Below are 20,146 nucleotides of genomic sequence, written 5' to 3'. Positions count from 1 at the left end.
GCTTCTATTGACTCGTACTTGTCTTCGTTGATGTATACTGTAGAGTTTTGGAACTGTATTAGATAAGTTCCTTCTAGCTCCATTTCTTCGCTTGTCGATTTTAATGTTGCCTTTGAAGCTGTTGAGAAGGATGGTGCCGGTCACTATCTCCTGATGATTTGGGATGTGTTGATTGTTGATGGCTTTGCAGTGTGGTTTTCTATTTTGAAGTAGCGGTGCTATGCAGGAGTCGTTACTAAGATTAATAACATTATTTTTATTACAAATTGTCTTATCACTAAATGTTTCACATTCTTGTATTATAGCGTAAATAGTTTTGTTACAAATTATTATGTTTTCATATTTTATGTCATTTATTACATTGTCTTGCTTAACTGCTTTAATTATCATAGAGTTACATGGTTGTGTTCCTACTAGGTATGTTTACCATATAGAGCATACTATTGCCGTTTGTTGTTATCTTTATTTTAGCAAATTCGAGTAATTCTTCTATATTGATAAACATACCTTCTTCATTACTTAATATTTCTTCTATTTTATTTACTTCGATTTCTGATAATATAATTGAGTTTACAGTGTTGGTTTTAGCCCAGCTTATTGCATTTACTAGATTGTTTAAGTCATTTTTTAGAAGTTGAAGTTTGTATTTTAAAATTGATACAAAATTTTCTTTAATATCATTAGTGTCTATAGTGTGTTTTAATATTGCGTTTGTTACGCGACTCATTTCATTTATTCCTGCAGTTAATTTTTTATTGATTATTACCTGTCTATTGTTATTTTCCAATTGTTCGTTCAATTTTGCTATTAGAATTTCATGATCACTTCTGTCCGGTGTACCGGCCAGCCATTTCCATGCTGTTCCTAAAGCATCTATGGATCTAATTTTTCGTTTGTTCGGTCTTAACCTACGTAACTCGTTTTTAATTATATTTTCATATTCTAAGTATGGATATAATTGATGAGAGTAGCTAACGTTCTTTAATGACTCTTCTAGTTTTGAGGTCATTTCTTCGTATTCTTTTATGTCGAAAACATGGATTATTTTAAATGTACTCTCCTGGATTGCGGCGATTCCTGTTTTTATCGGGATTAGCTGTGAGTGTGAGTAATCTAATACGGTTGCCAATCCGTAGCATAATGGCAAAAAAAACCTGTGGACAAAATTACGTTTTTATATTATTTTTATGAACAATTGTTCTTGATTGAGTTTTCACTGTTGTATTGTTGTCTTTAGCTACGATCTCTTTTCGATATCTAGGGGTTATTTTGGACCCTAGTCTTTTGTCAACTTTAATAAAAATGGTTTCGCCTTTTTCATATTTTCTTATAGGGTTTCGTTTCTGATTGTGATAAGATATAACCTCTTCCTGTTTTTTGCTGATGTTATTACTAATCTGATTTCTTAAGCGTTCGAGTTCTATTGGGTTTGAATTAAATTGATTGCCAAAAAATATTTCTATAGGTTTCTTTTTCGTTGTTGAGTGGATTGAGTGGTTATATTCTTTTACTGTTTTAAAGATCAAGTCCTCAAAAGTGGCTGTCGACTCGTCTCGTTTAAGACACCTCAAGATTTCGGTCATAGTTGAATGAAATTTTCTCTATTTGACCGTTACTTGTGGAAGCATACGGTGGGTCGTGAAGACTTCTACTTTAAGTTGTTCTTTTAATAAGAACTTGATTGACGCTGCGTTTAGAGCCTTTTCGTTGTCCATGACGACTAACTTTGGCATGCCAAATGCCATCATTACCTCAAGTAGGGGCGTTTTAGATCTTCGGCTCTTGATTTTACTATTTTTATCTGAGCGTATTTTGAAAATTTATCTATGGCAGTAAGTACTAAAAGTTTTCTGTGTAATGTATAGATCTATATGGATAATTTCTCCAGGGTAAGTAGGTATTGAGTTGGTTGGATTTCCCATGTTGAGGATGCCTATCATACTTAGAAAGTTTGCAAGTTTCGGACTGCTTGGCAATAGCCATTACTTTCTTTGTTAAACCTGGGAAAAAAAATTTGCTGAGAATTTGGATTTTGTTTTCGATTGGGTTTCTATGAGCTCGAACATGCTCTTTGACAATGATCTCATTCTGGTCAGATTCTAAAGGAATATCCTCTACTTGGGTTTGTGTGTATCTTACTTTATAGCTACTGAAATTGAAAGGGTAAATATTTTGTATTTTTCCCATTATTCTTTCAGAAGTAAGCAAGCCGTTTACAATCTTTGGGTCAAGCCTTTCTTTTAAGATTTTTATCAGGTCTTCTTCAGAGTACTTTTCTTTATTGTATGACGATGGTACTGTGGAAATGGTAATTCGAATTCGTAAGATTCCTTATCTGAAGTTAGTAATAATAATTGGTTTTTAAATACGTTAATTGGAATGTTTGCACAAGGTATATGATTGTGCGATGAACTCTCGTCGCTATGAATGGTAGCTGTGGTGCTATTTATCTGAGCACCTGGAGGATTTCTAGATAGCATCTGCCACTACGTTGGAGGTTCCTGGTTTGTATCTGAGTTCGTGATTGTACTCTTCAAGGTAGCTTTTCCACCTTTTGAGTTTACCATTATGATTTTTGTTGCTTAATGCAAAAGTTAATGGTTGATGATCAGTGAATATTATAACTTTAGAAGTACCGTAAAGGTACATGCGTAGACTTTGAAGAGCCCATACTATGGCCAACATTTCTTTTTCATTCGTGGCATAGTTTTCTTCAGTGCTAGTTAGTGTACGCGAAATAAAAGTGATCGGTCTGCCAGTCTGCTCTAGTACTGCGCCTATTGCGTAATTTGAAGCATCTGTTGTTAGCTGAAATTCTTTTGTGAAATCTGGGTATGCAAGAATCACATCTTGCGAAACTAAAGTATTCTTAATTTTTATACCCGCTACCCATAGGGTAGAAGGGTATTATAACTTTGTGCCGACAGGAAATGTATGTAACAGGTAGAAGGAGGCATCTCCGACCCTATAAAGTATATATATTCTTGATCAGCTTCAACAGCCGAGACGATATAGCCATGTCCGTCTGTCCGTCTGTGTGTCTGTGTGTCTGTGTGTCCGTCCGTCTGTCCGTATGAACACCTAGATCTCAGAGACTACGAGAGATAGAGCTATAATTTTTTTTCGACAGCATTTGTTATGTTTGCACGCAGATCAAGTTTGTTTCAAATTTTTGCCACGCCCACTTCCGCCCCCGCAAATCAAAAAAAAATCGAATAACAAGCGTAATTTTAAAGCTAGAGTTGCGAATTTTGGTATATATAATAATAACTATAGTAGTTATGATTCCTGAAAATTTGGTTGCGATCAGATAAAAATTGTGGAAGTTATAAAAGAAATACTTTTGTATGGGCAAAAACGCCTACTTATAAGGGTCTTAGTTACTTTGGCTAACAATCTAGTATATTGAGCCGTCTATGGTATATTTTGAATGCGGTACTATATTGATGTACCAAACATACCATTTGGTATATTTTTAATATTTTTTAAGTATTTTCGGTATATTTTCAAAATGATACCGCAATATTTTGCCTTTATTAAAAATGGGTAGCGGGTATCTCACAGTCGAGCACACTCGACTGTAACTTTCTTACTTGTTTCAAATGCATTTTTACAATTCTGGTCAAAGACTATGTTTACTTTATGAGAGATATTTTTTGAAGAACGACCATTAACTCCTCTGAGTAGGGTTGTGAGTGGCTTTGCTAATTTGGCATAGTCACGAATAAAGCGTCTGTAATAACTTGATAGCCCTAAAAAGGATCTCAAATCCTTTAAGGTCTTTGGTACCGGAAAATTATTAATAGCCTTAACTTTTTCTTTGTTTGTTTTTTACCCCGTTATTAGAAATAGTGAAGCCGAGGAAATCAACTTCATTTCTAAAGAATTCACACTTATCGATTTGTACCTTCATATTTGCTTTGGCTAAAGTGGAGAATACTTTATCGAGATCTTGGGTGTGTTCATCTTCAGATTTGCTAAAAATTATGATATCGTCGATATAGACATAGCATCTTGTTTCGATATGTTCTCGTAAGATGTCATCGAGAGCTCTTTGGAAAATAGATGGGGAGTTCTTTAAGCCAAACGGCAGTCTGGTAAATTCGAACTTTCCACCGTTTACTGAAAACGCTGTCTTCTATATATCCTTTGAATTAAGCGGGATCTGGTGAAAACCGCTTTTCAGATCGAGCACTGTGAAATATTTATTTCTACCTAATTGAGCGATGATCTCGCCAATCTCTGGAATTGGGTATCGATCTGATATTGTTATAGCATTAAGTTTTCTATAATCTATAACAAGTCTATATTTCTTTTCGCCAGATGAATCTGTTTTTTTTTCGGTACTATCCATACTGGGGCATTATAAGGTGACCGTGAAGGTCTTATTATGCCATCATCGAGCAACTGATTGATTTGTTTCTCGACTTCTGGTCTTAGAGAGGCTGGGTATGGATAATGTCTGCTATGAGCTGGTAGATCTGTGTTTGTTCTGATTTGACCTTGTACCGCGGTGGTGTATGTTAATTTTTCGTCAGGTTCCGAAAATAGTTCAGTATGTTTTTTAACTATTTGATTGAGTATGTCTTTTTGACATACGGTCATGTGTTCTGTTCGGATTTTAATATGATTTACTGTCTGGGTTGCCAATTGCTTTATCTTTACTTTATAATTACCTTTTATAACCAGAATATCATTCTTTACGTCGATCACCGCATCGAGTTTTTTTAGTGTATCATTACCCAAGATACCATGGAATGTTTTAAGAGTGGGTAATAAGAAGAATTTAATTGGGTGATCAGGACAATTGAATAGACTAATGTGAGTGTGGTGGGTAATCTTAGTTTGCCCTCCAACGAAATTTGCAAAAAATGGCTTTTCGTTAAGTTTCGGATTCTGTATTAGATTTGTCTGAATATAGTTTTGGTTAGAACCGGTGTCAATTAAAAATTTGAAAATTTTCCCGTCCCTCGTAGCACAATTGAAGTAAGGCAACGAAGAACTGTTCAATTTAAAAAAATGGATATCGGAAGTATCGACTGTCTCTAAAACGTGGCCCTCATTGGTCTGATCGTCCTCTTCATTTGAATTAGTTAATCCATTTTGTTCCCAAGCTTCGTAGTAGTCTTGTTCGGATGTCTCTTCAGGATAAGGAGACGGATACTCATTATCCGCGAATTGTTCGGCTTCTCCAGTGGATACAAGGAATTGCCTTTGATACTTAAGAGGCTGGTTTGCTTGTGAAAGCGGCGGTGGTCTTTTTCCCGCAAAATTGTTATTTGGACGATTCATATAATTTATCCTATTCGACCTAATGGATGGATCTACGTCCATTGGTACTGGCTTAGGCTCTGACTTTGGTCCAGTTGGACGAGGAGGTGGAATCGGATTGGTGACTTGAAGCGGGCGCTGTGTCTGATAAGGCCCTTGTCCCATTTGTGGTTGTTGCCTACATGTCTGATATAAATGTGGTGGAGTAGGGTTACTCATGGTGGGTTTACCACTTGGATGGTAATAAAGTCTAGGGTCAAAGCTCTTCCAATTGGTTTGATTGTTATTGGATATTTTGTGGCTAGTTGGTAAAGATTGTCTTGGTGGTAGAATTGGTGGCATTTGCCTAGATCTAGGTGCGAACATATTTCTATGCTCTTGGTTTTCGAGTGAAGTACAGAGATGTAGGGCATGGCTTAGATCTCTTGGTTCCTTAATACCAAGATGTCTTGGTAAATCTCCATTGAGACCTCTCACAAAAATGTCTAGAGCTTTTCCGCGATACACGCTTGTTAATGCTCTTGTTGCTTCCGGAGATTCCTCCGTTGCTCCGATCTGGTTCAAGATCAGTGACAGATTGTGATAGATTGCCTGGTAAAATTCATGTATGGTCAAATATCCCTGTTTTAATGAGGACATCTGATACTCAAGAGTCTTCAAGTCTCTTTTGTCTGCATAATGTGCTGTAAGGCATTTGGAAATTGCCTTCCAGTTTAGTGGGGTGTTATAAGATTCAAGGACAGTTTCGGCTTCGCCAACTACCTTAGTTCGGATGGCCAGAGTAACCAGATAAAATCTGTGTGAATTTTCTTGCCCCTCGAACATGCCTACTATTCGATCAACATTCTTTTTCCAAGAGTTGAACGTGGCTCTATCTCCTGAAAACTCCTTAATCAATTTACAAACATCTGGGACTTTGTCTTGGTCATGGCCTGCAACAGGACTCACATAAGGTATGTCACTAAAGTGATCATGGCCATGAGCTGTTGACTCTGATGGGAGTGTTTCTTTGATCAGTGCGAGTATAACTTATCTTAATACTGGACTAGCTACCGGAGTGCTGGTGGCGGTTGGTTCATTCCTTCCTGACCGGGAACTACCGGCTAAATCGAGGTTATTCATGGCTGTTGTTAAAGAATCAGGCATTGTCTATTGGATAAGGCTTTTCAATTCGGACAATGCAAAACACTGGTTGATTTTAAGCGGACCACTTTTTTAAAGATTATTTTGTGTTTTAATTTGAAATTCGAACGGCAAAATTTTAAGAGATATAGAAACTTTTTTAAAAACTCTTTAATATTTCTTATAAATTTTTTCTGAATTCGTTTTCTTTTTTTTTTTTTTTTTAAACCAGTAGCTGGTTTGTTTCTTCTATCCTAGAGGGTCCCTTAGGAATCGTAGGATTGGAATAAGTTATACTGCGTTTGCAGTGTTTTATTTTTCTGTTATAGTTTTACTTTTTTTCATATAAATTGGCTTAGATTTCTATGTTTGTGTGATTTTTGTTTTCACTTTTACTTTTTAATATTTGTTTAATTATTTTCACTTTCTTGATTTTCAATGGGCTTTAATTGCTTAAATTCTACGCTTACAAGGTAAGATACATCCGGCGAATCTATCCCACGCTGGTCCTTCGGATGGCTCCTTTTCCTCCTATTGCTGTGCGGCGGTGCAACGGCTACTGGGGATCCTTAGTGACACTTTGAATTGCGCGGTTGTCTGCGAACGGGTACTACAGACTTTGTCGGCGGTTACTTTTGACCAAGCGAAATCGTACAGTTCAATCGCGAGGAATAGATTTTATTTCTTATGAATCGCACTCACGTCGTGGCTTTTATAAAGGCACTTATGGCGAGTTACACTGTGTGGCTACTTAAGGCACTGGTACGCGACGCGAAAGTCTTCTGTTTATTTTATTTCACTTGGTCCCTGCTCGGGCGCCAATTAACAAATCGTTGACTTTGATTTATTAAAAAAAAGCGATTTGCTTTATTGTGTTGCAAAAATGGAACTAACTTAAATCAATTCTAATTCTTATAATGAAACCTCGCTGCCGCTACCGCTGCTGCCGTCGCTGCTGACGATCCCGCGTTATTGTGCTGTCACAGGGCATGTGGCACTCGCTGCTGCTTGCGATCCCGCGTTGCGCAAGTGTCCCACGATCGATGTGCTGACCCAGGGCATGTGGCGGATGTTCTGCAGACTTTGCAGAGCTTGCAGAATTGGCTGAGTGCATTTCGGGTGTCGATGCACTTAGCCACCTTCTGTTGTGTCAACATTGTTGTTAACTTGTATAACATAGAATGTGAAAAGAGAGAAATGATAAAGAGAGCCAATATCGAGAGAGAGTGAGAGTTCGGATAGCCGAGAGAGCATCGAGTTAATGTATATGTGTGTATGTGTGTGTAGGCACACGTCCTACTACATCTCGGCCATCCTGCGCACCAGATCTCCTGATCTTGACTTTACAAAGTATGTCTATATAAAATAAAAATAAATCTTATCTAATACTTTTACTATTATTTCGTACTGTAACCCATTATTATACATTTTTACTTATTATTTAATTCTTGCCTGATTAAATCATCGAAAAGTTTCTTCCACGTAAACATGAAAGTAGCCATTTTTCAAATCTAATTTTGTGAATGTTGCTGAGTTTACCAATTTCATAAATCTTTGTTGTTCTTAGCTATTTTCTCATCCGAAGAAACTCCTAGATTCCTTCTTACAATTTCCGCTTCAGCTAATAATTCCATAACAGTTTTTTTTCATTTAATCTATCGCCCTTAATAAATTGATCCTCTAACAGTTGTGATTCAGCATAAACATTTCCTAACAGTTGTGATTCACTATCATCGTCTCTTAATAGTTGTGATTTAGCATAACAATCTCGTAACAGTTGTGATTTAGCATAACAGTTGTGATTTACCATAAATATTTCCTAACAGTTCATTTTCATTATTCGTTCTGTTATCGTTAACAGTCTGTGCCCCTAACAATTGTTGGCTAACAATTGTTGCCTAACAGTTTATGTTCCTAACAGTTGTTGCCTAATAATCTATGTTCCTAACAGTTGTTGCCTAATAATCTATGTTCCTAACAGTTGTTGCCTAACAGTCTGTGTTCCTAACAGATGTTGCATAGAAATCTATGTTCCTAACAGTTGTTGCATTGTGATAAAGCGATCTTCTCCCAAATGCGTGCACATGATTTTCCGTCGAACTCCAGCGTAGCTTCCTTTGCGAGTGCGAGCGAGACCGCTGATCCACATTTTACTTCGTTTAGCTCAATTCTTCACTGCCCGTTACATTTCCAGTGCTGCCCATAGCTTGACATACAGAACTGCTGATGTTGCCGTCGCCCGAATTCGCGACTTCTGGCGCCGAACGTCGTGCAGCTGTGCACAAATTAAGTAAGTGTGTGGCGCCGTTGTTGTTTGTGGCGATCCCGTTGCTGTCGTTGTTGTTGTCGCCCAGATTCGCGACTTCTGGCGCCGAACGCTGTGCAGCTGCGCGCAAAAACTGTGTGGCGCCGTTGTTGTTGTCTATTTCTGTTGTAGACATCTGATGTGCAGCTTGGTTGTTCTGCGAATTTCGCAATTCCTCTTTGCTTAAACGTAATTCTTCTTGCAACTTTTTAATGGTGTTTAGCAAATTCTGGTGAACACCCTCTCCTCTGTTAGAATTTTCGCGAACATTTTGTGTCTGATCATGACGCTCGTTGTTGTTGGGCAATTCCTTTTCTTGGCCAGACAAAATATTGACCAAACTTAATAAATCGTTGCTTCCTGCTGGTACTTTTTTAAACATCTATGGTGAAACATCGAGCAACCGTTTTATTAATTTCGCTTTGCTGCCTGTCGTTGGCAAACATAGCTCTGTTAGCCACTTTTTTAACTGGGCCGTAGCGTATTTGTCAAATGTAGACGTGTTCATGTTTTTTTTTCTTCATGGCCGATCCCACTTCTGAAATTGTAGTAGTTAATAAAACAACACGAATTGTAGCTTAGCGTCCGATTTATTCCGCAATTCGATCAAGACTGACCGCATAGCTTAATTATGAATAACATAGAATGTGAAAAGAGAGAAATGATAAAGAGAGCCAATATCGAGATAGAGTTCGGATAGCCGAGAGAGCATCGAGTTAATGTATATGTGTGTATGTGTGTGTAGGCACATGTCCTACTACAGCAGTGTTGCCAGTTTAGCAATTTAGTTGCTAGATCTAGCAACTTTTCAAAATATTTACAACTTTTTTTTTGAAAATGCTATTAGCTACAAATCTAGCAACTTTTTATTTTTTGTTAGCTATTTTAGCAATTTTACATTTATATTTTACTTAAAGCCTTTTTATTTTGTATTTTTGCCATTCACTGCAAAATTTGCGATTAATAGTTCACTATGAAATCGATACTTTTATTTAACTGAATGCTTCGATTATATGAGCTATTCATTGACTTGAATAGTTGACTGCATTTCCAAAGTTCACTGTGCCAAGTGTTTTTATACCCTTCTATCCTATAGGTAGTGGCAGGAAATGTAACTTTGTGCCGGCAGGAAATGTATGTAACAGGTAGAAGGAAGCATCTCTGGCCCTATAAAGTATATGTATTCTTAATCAGCGCCAACAGCCGAGACGATCTAGCCATGTCCGTCTGTCTGTCTGACCGTCTGTCCGTATGAAACACTGGATCTCATAGACTATAAGAGATGGAGCTATAATTTTTTCGACAGCATTTGTTGCCACACCCACTTCCGCCCTCGCAAATCAATAAAATCGAATAAAAAGCGTAATTTTAAAGCTACAGCTGCGAATATTGGTTAAGACAATAATAACAATAGTGATTCCTGAAAAGTTGGTTGCAATCATATAAGAAATGTGGAAGTTATTAAAGAAATATTTTTGTATGACCAAAAGCGCCTACTTACTAGGGGTCTTAGTTGCTTTGGCTGACAATCTGATATACTGAGCTGCCTATGGTATATTTTGAATGTGGTACTATATCGATATACCAAATATACAATTTGGTATATTTTTAGAATGTTGTAGAATTTTCGGAATATTTTGAAAATAAAACCCCAATATTTTGCTTTTATTCAAAAGAGGGTAGAGGGTATCTCACAGTCAAGCACACTCGACTGTAGCTTTTTTACTTGTTTTATTATTATTTGTTTTAAATTAAATGAAGATAACAAAAGTATATACACAACATTTATAAGGTTAGTTTGGAATTTAAATATTTTTAATATAAATAAAACAAATTAAAAATTATTTTTATATATTTATATAAACAGGTATGGGCTACATAAGCATGGAAAATGTTGTTGTTGTATGTACTTCTCTATGAGTACTTACTAAAATGAAAAGTACTCGGATATTTTTGTAATAGGTGTTAACACAAGAAGATACGAAATCCTATTTATTTTAATTATTTTGTTTCTAATTTCAATATTTTATTCCTACATTAATATAAAATTAATATAATCTATCAAAACTAACCTTGAAAAGATTTAGCAATTTTTTTGGCAATTTTTTTGTAATTTTTAGCAACTTTTTTTCTCAAATCTAGCAACTTTTACTCCGAAGAATCTGACAACACTGTACTACAGTTGCACAACCCATTTCGTCATGAGCATGATACAATTATATATTGTTTATGAACAATATTAATAATATATATGAGAATTCTCTAATTCTCTAAATGTTTTAATTCTATTCTGGTACAGGGTACCAGCTTTTTGCCGACGAGACTACCTTGTATAATTGTATCATGGTTCATGACCATGGCCAAAAATGATCGGCTTTACGAAGCACAACCACCCGAAAAGCGCGAGTGTCTACTTACCGAGTGTCTAAAATGATCCGGTGCCGAAAAGGAAAAGGCATGAGTGTGACAACTACATCCACTCGTAATGCCCATATGATTTTGAATGTGTGTGTATCTTACTTATCTTACTCTGGTTGCGAGTCGTGTGTATATTTGGCACCCTAGAAGATGTCTGATTGCAACTAAGCAATAGGAGGATTCTGTTTTTCCGATATCAGTGCTTTTCTGATATCAACCAGGCGTGCTCCGGTTTTTTTTTCGTTTTGAGACCAAAGCCGAGATTTTCGTTTTTGGGTGCTCCGGTTTTCACAAGATTTGGGTCATCGTTTTGCTATCGGAACGTTTAAGCATTTTTGCTGCTGAAACAGCTGACTTGTGTTTTGGTCAGAAGTAAACAACGCGAAATAATGTCTTTCGTATGTCCAATCTCCTGCGTGGATAGAACTCACATAAGAATACTAGATGATTTATGCTTCCCTGAATGAAATATGCTTGCCACACCCACTTTTTTTTTGCAAATAAAGATTTGAAACTTACTTAAAAAATCTGTGGAACGACAATCAGCTGTTTCCCACAAAATCAAATCTACTACTGTTTGCAAAAATAGTAAAACTTTGTTCATAATATTAAAATTCTTTATTTATTCCGTCAAATCTATTTCTTCCCCTCAAAGTAATCCCGCCTGGTCAGAATACACTTTCGTCAACGTTTTTCCCAATCCTCGAAATAGTTGTTAAACGACGCATAACGCTCAAATAATATTCCTTATAAACAGTTTGGCCGGATGGAAGGAATTCATAGTGCACAAAACCACGAAAATTTATTCAAAAAACTGTCATCATGACCTTGATTTTTGAACGACTTTGACGTGCTCTTTCTTGACCCTCCTTTAAGGTTTTTGTACCACTAATAAACATTTTTTGTGTGTCATGGTAGAATCACCGAAGGCCTTTTGCAACATTCTGAATGTTTCGGCACCCAAAATTTGATTCCGCACACAAAATTTAATGGAACTTCTTTATTGAATAATTTCACTCATTGAAAAATCGCCGAATGCACTTGTTGCACTTCAGAAAGACAAGCATATACTAAACACTAATGATTATTTTGATGCGATATTTGGCATAGATGTTACTGACAATCTTGCCAAAGTATATAATCTAAAAAATATTTCGACGAATGGATTTCCGAGCGAATTTTTTGGCAAAAAGTCGTACTATGTTATTTTTGCCCACAGCAGTATGTTTCAATAAAAGACAAATGGCAATATATTTCGTTCAGGGAAGCATCATCATCTACGCAGTATAAGTTCTATCCACGCAGGAAATTGGACACATGAAAGGCTTTTTTCGCGTTGTTTACTTCTTAAAAGAATGACAATAAACCAATGAGTCAACTATTTTGTTTTTGCAAATACGATACGATTTGATGTAGAAAAATGCATTTATTTTTCATTTCTGCAAGACAAACTTACTCGTTTGGCAAATCGAAAGAATCTTTTAAAAGTGAAAACGGAAGCACCATTTTATTAGTTTTCGGTTTCAAAACGAAAACGAAATGTGAATATGAAAACCGGAGCCCGGTTGTATTTCTGCGTATGTGGGACAGCCGAATGGACATCCACATACATTAAAGTATCGGAGTATCGTTTATGTGAGCAGAAATTAAGCGATTTAGTTTATTGGGCCAGTGGTTTAGAATGATCAAATCTAGATTGATTCCAAAAATATAATAGGAAAATATGCTTTTGACTGACTATATTTAGAAACAGGATTTTTTTTCATATTTCGTAAAATGAATAATAATAATAATAGTTGTTTTAACAAATATGAGACAAATTTTTAACAAAAACATAACAAATATTGCGATCCCGATAATATTTGACAACAATAGTAGCATTTCATTTCATAGATCAAGTAAAGACATGGCTTTCGCGATGTAGTAGAAGTTAGGGATTTGGTGAAGTTCGTGTTTACTCTGAAACATATTTTATATATAAATTCATTGCACGGATTTTAATTTTTCATTGGCGTGGACACACAGTTTGAGTCACAATAAAGCAGTCTCAGCAGGCTTTTGCAAAACTCTTAACATTCCGTTATACTGCTGCCACAGTATTTTGTACTTTGTCGACTTGCCAACTTCAGTATCGCCTGTCGCATTTATGTGGGATTGACTGTGCGTGTTCCTGTTATGAAAGTTCATACCAGGATGGGAAAATCTATTAGAAGATGACGAGTTTCATATCAGAAATGCTCCACATGAAGAATGATGCGTTCACATATCATATCGTAGGAGATCCTTCACAAAATCGTGATGAGGTATTAGCAATGTGCTTGGGAGCAATTTAACCAGCAATTCAAATTTGCAAATTTGCATATTTTCTCTATTTGCTGATATCTAAACAAAAGCATCTGGTTTTGTGTACTAAGTGTAGTGAGTCGAGTTAGCAGCCTTGGCATTAATTACCATTCATATGAATAAATTATACCGATTAAACGAATTGTAAGGATCAACTCTGTTTGCGTTCAAGGCAGCTAAGACAAAAAAATTCCTCTTCCATATCAATACCAAGTGCGAGTGCATCACTTCATCGGGAAAATTTGTAAATATTAAAATATCAGCGATCCAAAGCTGAATAATAAATTTAATCGAGGAAAACGCCTCCATCGGCCACCAGAATAATTATTTTGATAATTTTATGGTACTTTATGTGTTTAGGTTTATATATAATTTAATAGGAATTTTCTTAAGCATCTGCATCCATATCGTCTGCATCTACGTTTAGCGCAGCGTGGGCTTTATAAACGCGTAAATGATCTTCAACAACTTGGCCGACGCCTTATATTCAATGTGTTAGCGAATAGAGAATCACCTTACATAGCATCGTTTGGAATCTAAGTTGCATAGAATCGCAGCAACACCCCCTACGCCAAATGGGTACCGCCGGCTAATAACGGAAACATAAACGTAGTGAAAATTTAGCGACAGAGAGAGGGAGACAAAATCGGAATCGCCTCTAACCCTTCCCAGTGTTGCCCCATAGTGTCGCACAATAAGATGTTGCCGATTGTGCGGATCCTCTTTGGACGAAGAACAAAAGTGTTCATCGCCTGCTCTAGATGTCTTGAGTTTCCTTAATAAGCTTGTATAGTTAACTTATGTATAGATTTGATTTGATTTTGAATATATAATGAATAACGTAGCGTTGCTTCTATTTGTAATCTCAGTAATTTTAATTTTATGTAGACATTATTCAAAAATGCACAAACAGAAAATAACACACCCACATCAAACGACTTCAGGCTTGAATTTAAAATTTTACTGAACATGTATTAAAATTCCCCTTATGGGCACCTGAGTTTAGTTGCGTGTTATAAATATAAGTGTAAGCCCCATAATAGGATTTACAAGAAGTGAGAGTACAGAAAGGGATCCACAACATCCATGATCTTCGATCTTTAGGTTTGTTTGTAAGCCGACCCAGGTTTCGCCGTTTTAGATATCGATAAATTCTCTGCTGACCTCTTTGATAAATAAAGCCCACCCCATTTGCCCTGAGCAACATTCGGTCGGTAAGCAGAGTACGTTATCAAAAGCTGTCCACAAACGGTTTGTTACAAATGCTCTCCATCTTATAATTGACTTTGAACTTAAATGCTCAAATGCGAAGTATCCACCTTTTAATCCGTGCTGGTATGATGTTAAAATCTGTTATCAGTTAAAATTCTATGCTGACCATGTAGTAATAATAAGTCGTTTAATTAATCTAAATTTTCTCTGAATTTGCGTCAGTACCATAACTTGATAAAACACACATATGTGTCTAAGAAAACGTAGTTGGTCAGCTTTATAAATGCATTTGCTTTCGTTTAATTCAGCATTATTTTGTTAAGTTTTTGGTACCTTCGTTTTTTCAATAATAATAATTGTTATAAATGTAGTTTAAGATCTTCGTAACTACGAAAAGCAGTTGCATATGACTTTTTTGGAATATATCTTGCGCGAATTGACTCCAAATAAGAGCCGATTAGAGCGAAACTCATTGGAGTTAAAAATTTATCTGTCAATAATCTTATCTTTCAAGCCGATATCTTTGATTTCTTTCTTTTATTGATCTATACCTATAGACTAGACATTATATTACTTACTTATGTTTTGGTATCAAATGATACCAAATATCTGATAAAACAATAAAAATATAACATTATATTACAAACCTATACTTTCATGAGAAACACTAAACTTAGGCAAGTTCACTTTGCAAAACAAACGTCGAATTTGGAATTCTAATTTTGCACTTGGTAACAACAATTTTCGTGATTTTGGTGAGCGACCGATTTTGGTGGAATAAAGAAGCAAGTTACAATTACTTGTAACATATAATGAAAAGTATGATATTAAATTTGTCGAAGTTCTTTATTTGCGAAAAAGAGAAAAGCCAAATATATTTCTTTTAGGGGAAAGCATAAAACATCTACATATGCAAGATAATATTAAACTTATGTGAGTTCTATGCACGCAGGAAATTGGACGTACGAATCGAATTTTTTTTACGATGACTAAAACACAAGTCAGCTGTTTCAGCAGTAAGAAAAAAACCTTTCGATACCAAAACGATGACTAAAAACTGGTGAAAAGCGGAGCAACTCAAAACGAAAATCTCGGGTTTGGTCCCAAAACGAAAACAAAAGTGAATATCGGTATACGCATGATAGTAACGCATTTTAAATCTTATTGAATTTACATATGTATTTATATAAAAGATTTAAAAACTAAAGCTTTCTATTCATTGCTGCTGTCATATGCGTTAACATATGTATTTGAGTGTGTATTTAAGTTAATGACGTAGGGAAGTAAAAATAATTTGTATATTTGTATAGAGAGAGAGATAGAGTACGGTAACGCTGTTGCTCTACTCACACGCACACCGACTTTGTGTATTTGTGTAAGGCATATTAAAATCTTCCATTTTTAATTTTCAGTAAATTGCTTTTGAAGGATGCCCACGCCTGTTTTTATCCTTATTACTCTTCGACCAACATCGATCGTCTGGTGGGTTCTGGATATAGTCACACACCTTCAAAAGAGGAATTGACAACACAAAGGTATTTAATTTAACTAAAACCTCAAATATCGTCTTTAGGTACAAAGTATTAGTTGGTGTATGATTTACACACAAAATTAAGTGTAAGTAATCAGCGGCATCTGTAAATCCATAAGTTACAAATGTAGTTAATTTTATTATTAACTTGAATCCAGTGTAGCCATTATTGTCGTATTTAAAATAATGAACGAATTCTAAAACCTTAAAGAATCCCATAACAATTTTTTACTTTGGGAAATGCAAAAATAATATTTACATTATTAATAAAAAAATGATTAATTTTGTCTGATGTTAATTTTTCGTACATCAATTGACTTACATAAGTCTTTCTTTGAGCTACTATGTACATACATACATATATTCAGAGTACCGAACACACTGCGACCACGATCGAATTCACTATACATACATATGTACATGCATTCAAATAAGTAAGAAAACTATTGAGACACCCGCTACTCTTTTTCAGCAAAAGCGGTATTCTTAAAGTATGCCAAATTTATATACTAAAAAAACTACTAAAATATACCGAAGCATATATTTGGCATATTGATATACTATTATATTTAAGATACACTATAGATCAACTAAAACCCGACTGTAGCTACCTTTTTCAACCATGTACAATTATTTCTTTAAAAACTTATGTAATTTTTATTTGGGAGTGAAAAATACTGTAGTTATGATTGTATGTGGCAAAAATCAATTAAACCATCGAATTACGAAAATCTTCGATAAATAATATGACACCTAACTCACATGATCAGAGATACCCAATTTGAGTGACTATTTGATTATTGTCTAATCTATCTATAGATTGGAACCAAAAATTATTTTTTTTATTAACACTAGATTTACCTCGCCAGTCAAAATGACTAGTTTTGCTTCTTTAACCTTAAATATTTACTTTGAATATTTTTTTCAGAAATTATTATATGGAAACTAAATGCAATTAATTTGATAACTTATTTGGTTTTAAGGCTCACAACAAAAACATAATTTTTGTTGTTGGTACTTATACCGGTGCCAGTCAGTTTGACTGGTATGTTCTATGTACATATGTAATGTACATTCTCTTGCAGGTCTCCTTTGATTGCTGGACATCATTATAGAAAATGTAGAGTAGATACAAATTAAAATTAAAAAAAATAATTGAGAGCTGAGAGTAAAAGGAATTTTATGTATATTTCGCAAATTGAATAAGTCTCTGCCACAGACGGGTTGCATATGAGGAAGACTACTTAAATTGATATGAGACAAATTTTTAACAAAAACATTAAAAATGTTGGGGTCCCGTTAATATTCGACCACGGTAGTACAAAATATTCATTACAAAGATCAAGTGAAGATACGGCATTCACAATGTAGTAGAAGTTAAGTTCTGTGGGCAGGTTCCCCATCATTTGGGTGTGCAGCCTGTTCTTCTTAATCACGCAGATCGTGAATGAGTTGATAATGGATTTGACGAAGATTTTTGGAAATCCAGAACTTGAAGAAAATCAGAGGCATTTTTTAAGGCGTTCCCCTTTGTAAGAATGTACGAAGGGTAAACGGACCAATAGTCGGATAAAGGTAGAGGAACATGCAAGGATAACCGGATGGCTTTCTTCCAAGTGAGTGGTACGCTCTTAAACGCCCACCAGTTCTTGTGAGGCGGTACCTCGGCTCGCGAGATCCGTAGGATTGTTGCCAGATCGCACATGCGTCGAACTTTTAGAGTCGCTGACTTGTACTATTTTGGCCACATGATTGGCCAAAAAAGCTGTCCACATGTGTCTTGCTTAGCAAAGAATGATTGTAGAATCGGTCCAGAAGAAGGTCTAGTAACTCTCGATTGAAGGAGGAGGAGAAAAGTGCTCAAGTACTGAAATGCTACCAAAGATTGTTCCCATAAGGAAAGGATAAGCTTTGGAAGCTTTGACGAAGTGGAAATTTCAGAGTGCTCTAAAGCGATTATCTTTCAATGATGTTTTGCATATCTTTAATCGCTATACCAAATTCCTGAGTAACCGTAGCCAGGTTGATCAGAATCTTAAGTTGGCTTATGACAAGCAAGCGCTTATACTCCAATCGCTCGCAAAGCGCGCATCACGCCGGCGCGAAACCATTGTCCGTGAGTGGGAATTTCGCGATTATTTCGTTGGTCTCACCTTTAGTCTTTGAGTTCAAACGAACAATTTCTCGAACGCCGGCAATATCGGATTGGTGACATAGATGGCTGTGAAAAGATCACGGAAGGTTGGTCAGACATGGTCTACTCCCGTTGACAAGGGAGTCTGTTCGGATGCCTGGAAGGGCTCGTGGCTGTGTCGAATAGCCAATGCATTGGTTCATTGCAATGAACAGATAAAACCAAGCGTAACATTATTATTAATACACTCAAATATGTCGAAGTTTGGACCTGGAAAAGTGTTTTTGCGAGGAGTTCTTCTTCATTACTTCAATATAAAGAAAACTGCTGCCGAAAGCCAGAGAATGCTACCGAACACAGCTAATTTGTTTGAATAGAGCAATAGCCGAAAAACGACAAGAATATGCGACAACGCACGATGCAATAATTTTCCATCATGAATTCACAAATTGCTAGAAAGATGGGAAAAAGTCATAGCTTCAGATGGGAAATACTTTGAATAATACTATTGTAGATGATTTTCTTAAATAAATGTTCAAAGTTTGAAAAAAACCGCACGAATTAAGTTATAGACCTAATATTTGCCGATTTTTACATTTTTTTTTTAAATTTTGACTAATTTTTTTTTTCAATTTAAAAAATTTAGCCGATTTTGAAAATTTTTTTATTTTTAAAATTTTTATTGGTACAATTTTTTGGTTTTTTTTAATTTGGCCGATTTTTACAATTTTTTTTTTTTTTTTTAATTGGACTACGCCTTTCTTCCCGACCACCTTTCCATAAGGATACAAATTTCGAAGTTATTCGCCCCTAAACTCTTTTTATTATTACTGTCTTCACATGTCTGTCCGTGTTCTTGAAAGCTCAATATCAGGAGATTCCAGAAGAATTATAACTTCTGACGGCAGCCTTTTTTATAAGCATTCCGTCAGATCTATAGGTAAGAGCAGTGGGTCAGAAGAGGCGCATACTCTGTTAAACACGTCTGACATAGCATGTTTCTTTATTTTTATTTCGCGCTTCAGACGTATTTTCGCCGAGAGCTCCTAGATAAAATACGGAGGTTTCCAGAATTTTGTGCCCATGTACCAATACCTTGTGCACAGTTGGAGACATTAGATACAACTCAAAAGTTTTAACGTATAAGTTAAACGTTTTTGTACATAACATACATATGTCTTTATATTTTGCTGAGCATACTTCTTAATCACAACTAAAATTATAAAAACGTGTTTCAAAATGGTCGCTAATTTAAAATTGCTGATAAAGTTTTGCCAAAGCTCTATAGGCGGTATTTCCATCGTTGCTATTGCCACTTCTATTTTCTTAGGATTGCCAACGATCAGTTCTATTTCATCTGACAATCTCCGTTAAATATTTTGTTTTCGTACAGAAAACTCATATTTGTTAGAACCTGTGACTCGCCATTTCTTTAAGTCAATTCTATACGATACTTTTAATATAAAACTTGACGAATCGCATACATGCAGAGGGCCATATTTAAAGCAAAATTTTAAAGCGTAATTCTAATCGAGTTTTGGTGTATACAATAATAACTATAGTATTGATAATTTCTAAAAATTTGACTGCGATCAGATAGAAATTGTGGAAGTTATTTAAGAAATATTTTTGTATGGGCAAACACGCCTACTTACTAGGTGTTTTAGATGCTTTGGCCGACAATCTGGTATATTGTGTCATCTATGGTATATTTTGAATGTGGTACTATATCGATACACCAAATATATTTTTTGGTATATTTTTAGTACTTTCGGTATGTTTTGAAAACAATACCTCAATATTTTGCTTT

General features: G+C 35.6%; 1 protein-coding gene across 12 annotated transcripts in view; it reads left to right on the top strand.

The window, feature by feature from the left end:
• Positions 1-20,146, top strand: part of LOC133839263 (acetylcholine receptor subunit alpha-like) — a 108,087-nt gene that overhangs the window by 79,245 nt on the left and 8,696 nt on the right. For 10 of the 12 annotated variants that reach the window (XR_009894084.1, XM_062270682.1, XM_062270679.1 and 7 more), the window contains one exon: positions 16,084-16,206. The exons of 1 other annotated variant lie outside the window; for it this stretch is intronic. Coding sequence is in view for 10 of the 11 variants with exons in the window: in XM_062270682.1 (XP_062126666.1) it covers positions 16,084-16,206 (123 nt within the window). In the remaining variant the exon portion in view is untranslated. Of the gene's footprint in view, positions 1-16,083; positions 16,253-20,146 lie in introns of those variants that run through there. One more of the 12 variants, XM_062270680.1, reaches the window with a different exon arrangement.

Source organism: Drosophila sulfurigaster, chromosome 2R, assembly GCF_023558435.1.
Source record: "Drosophila sulfurigaster albostrigata strain 15112-1811.04 chromosome 2R, ASM2355843v2, whole genome shotgun sequence".
NCBI classification, from domain to species: domain Eukaryota; kingdom Metazoa; phylum Arthropoda; class Insecta; order Diptera; family Drosophilidae; genus Drosophila; species Drosophila sulfurigaster.
The sequence above is the reverse complement of the archived record's forward strand: the minus strand, read 5'-3'. Positions and strand labels throughout refer to the sequence as shown.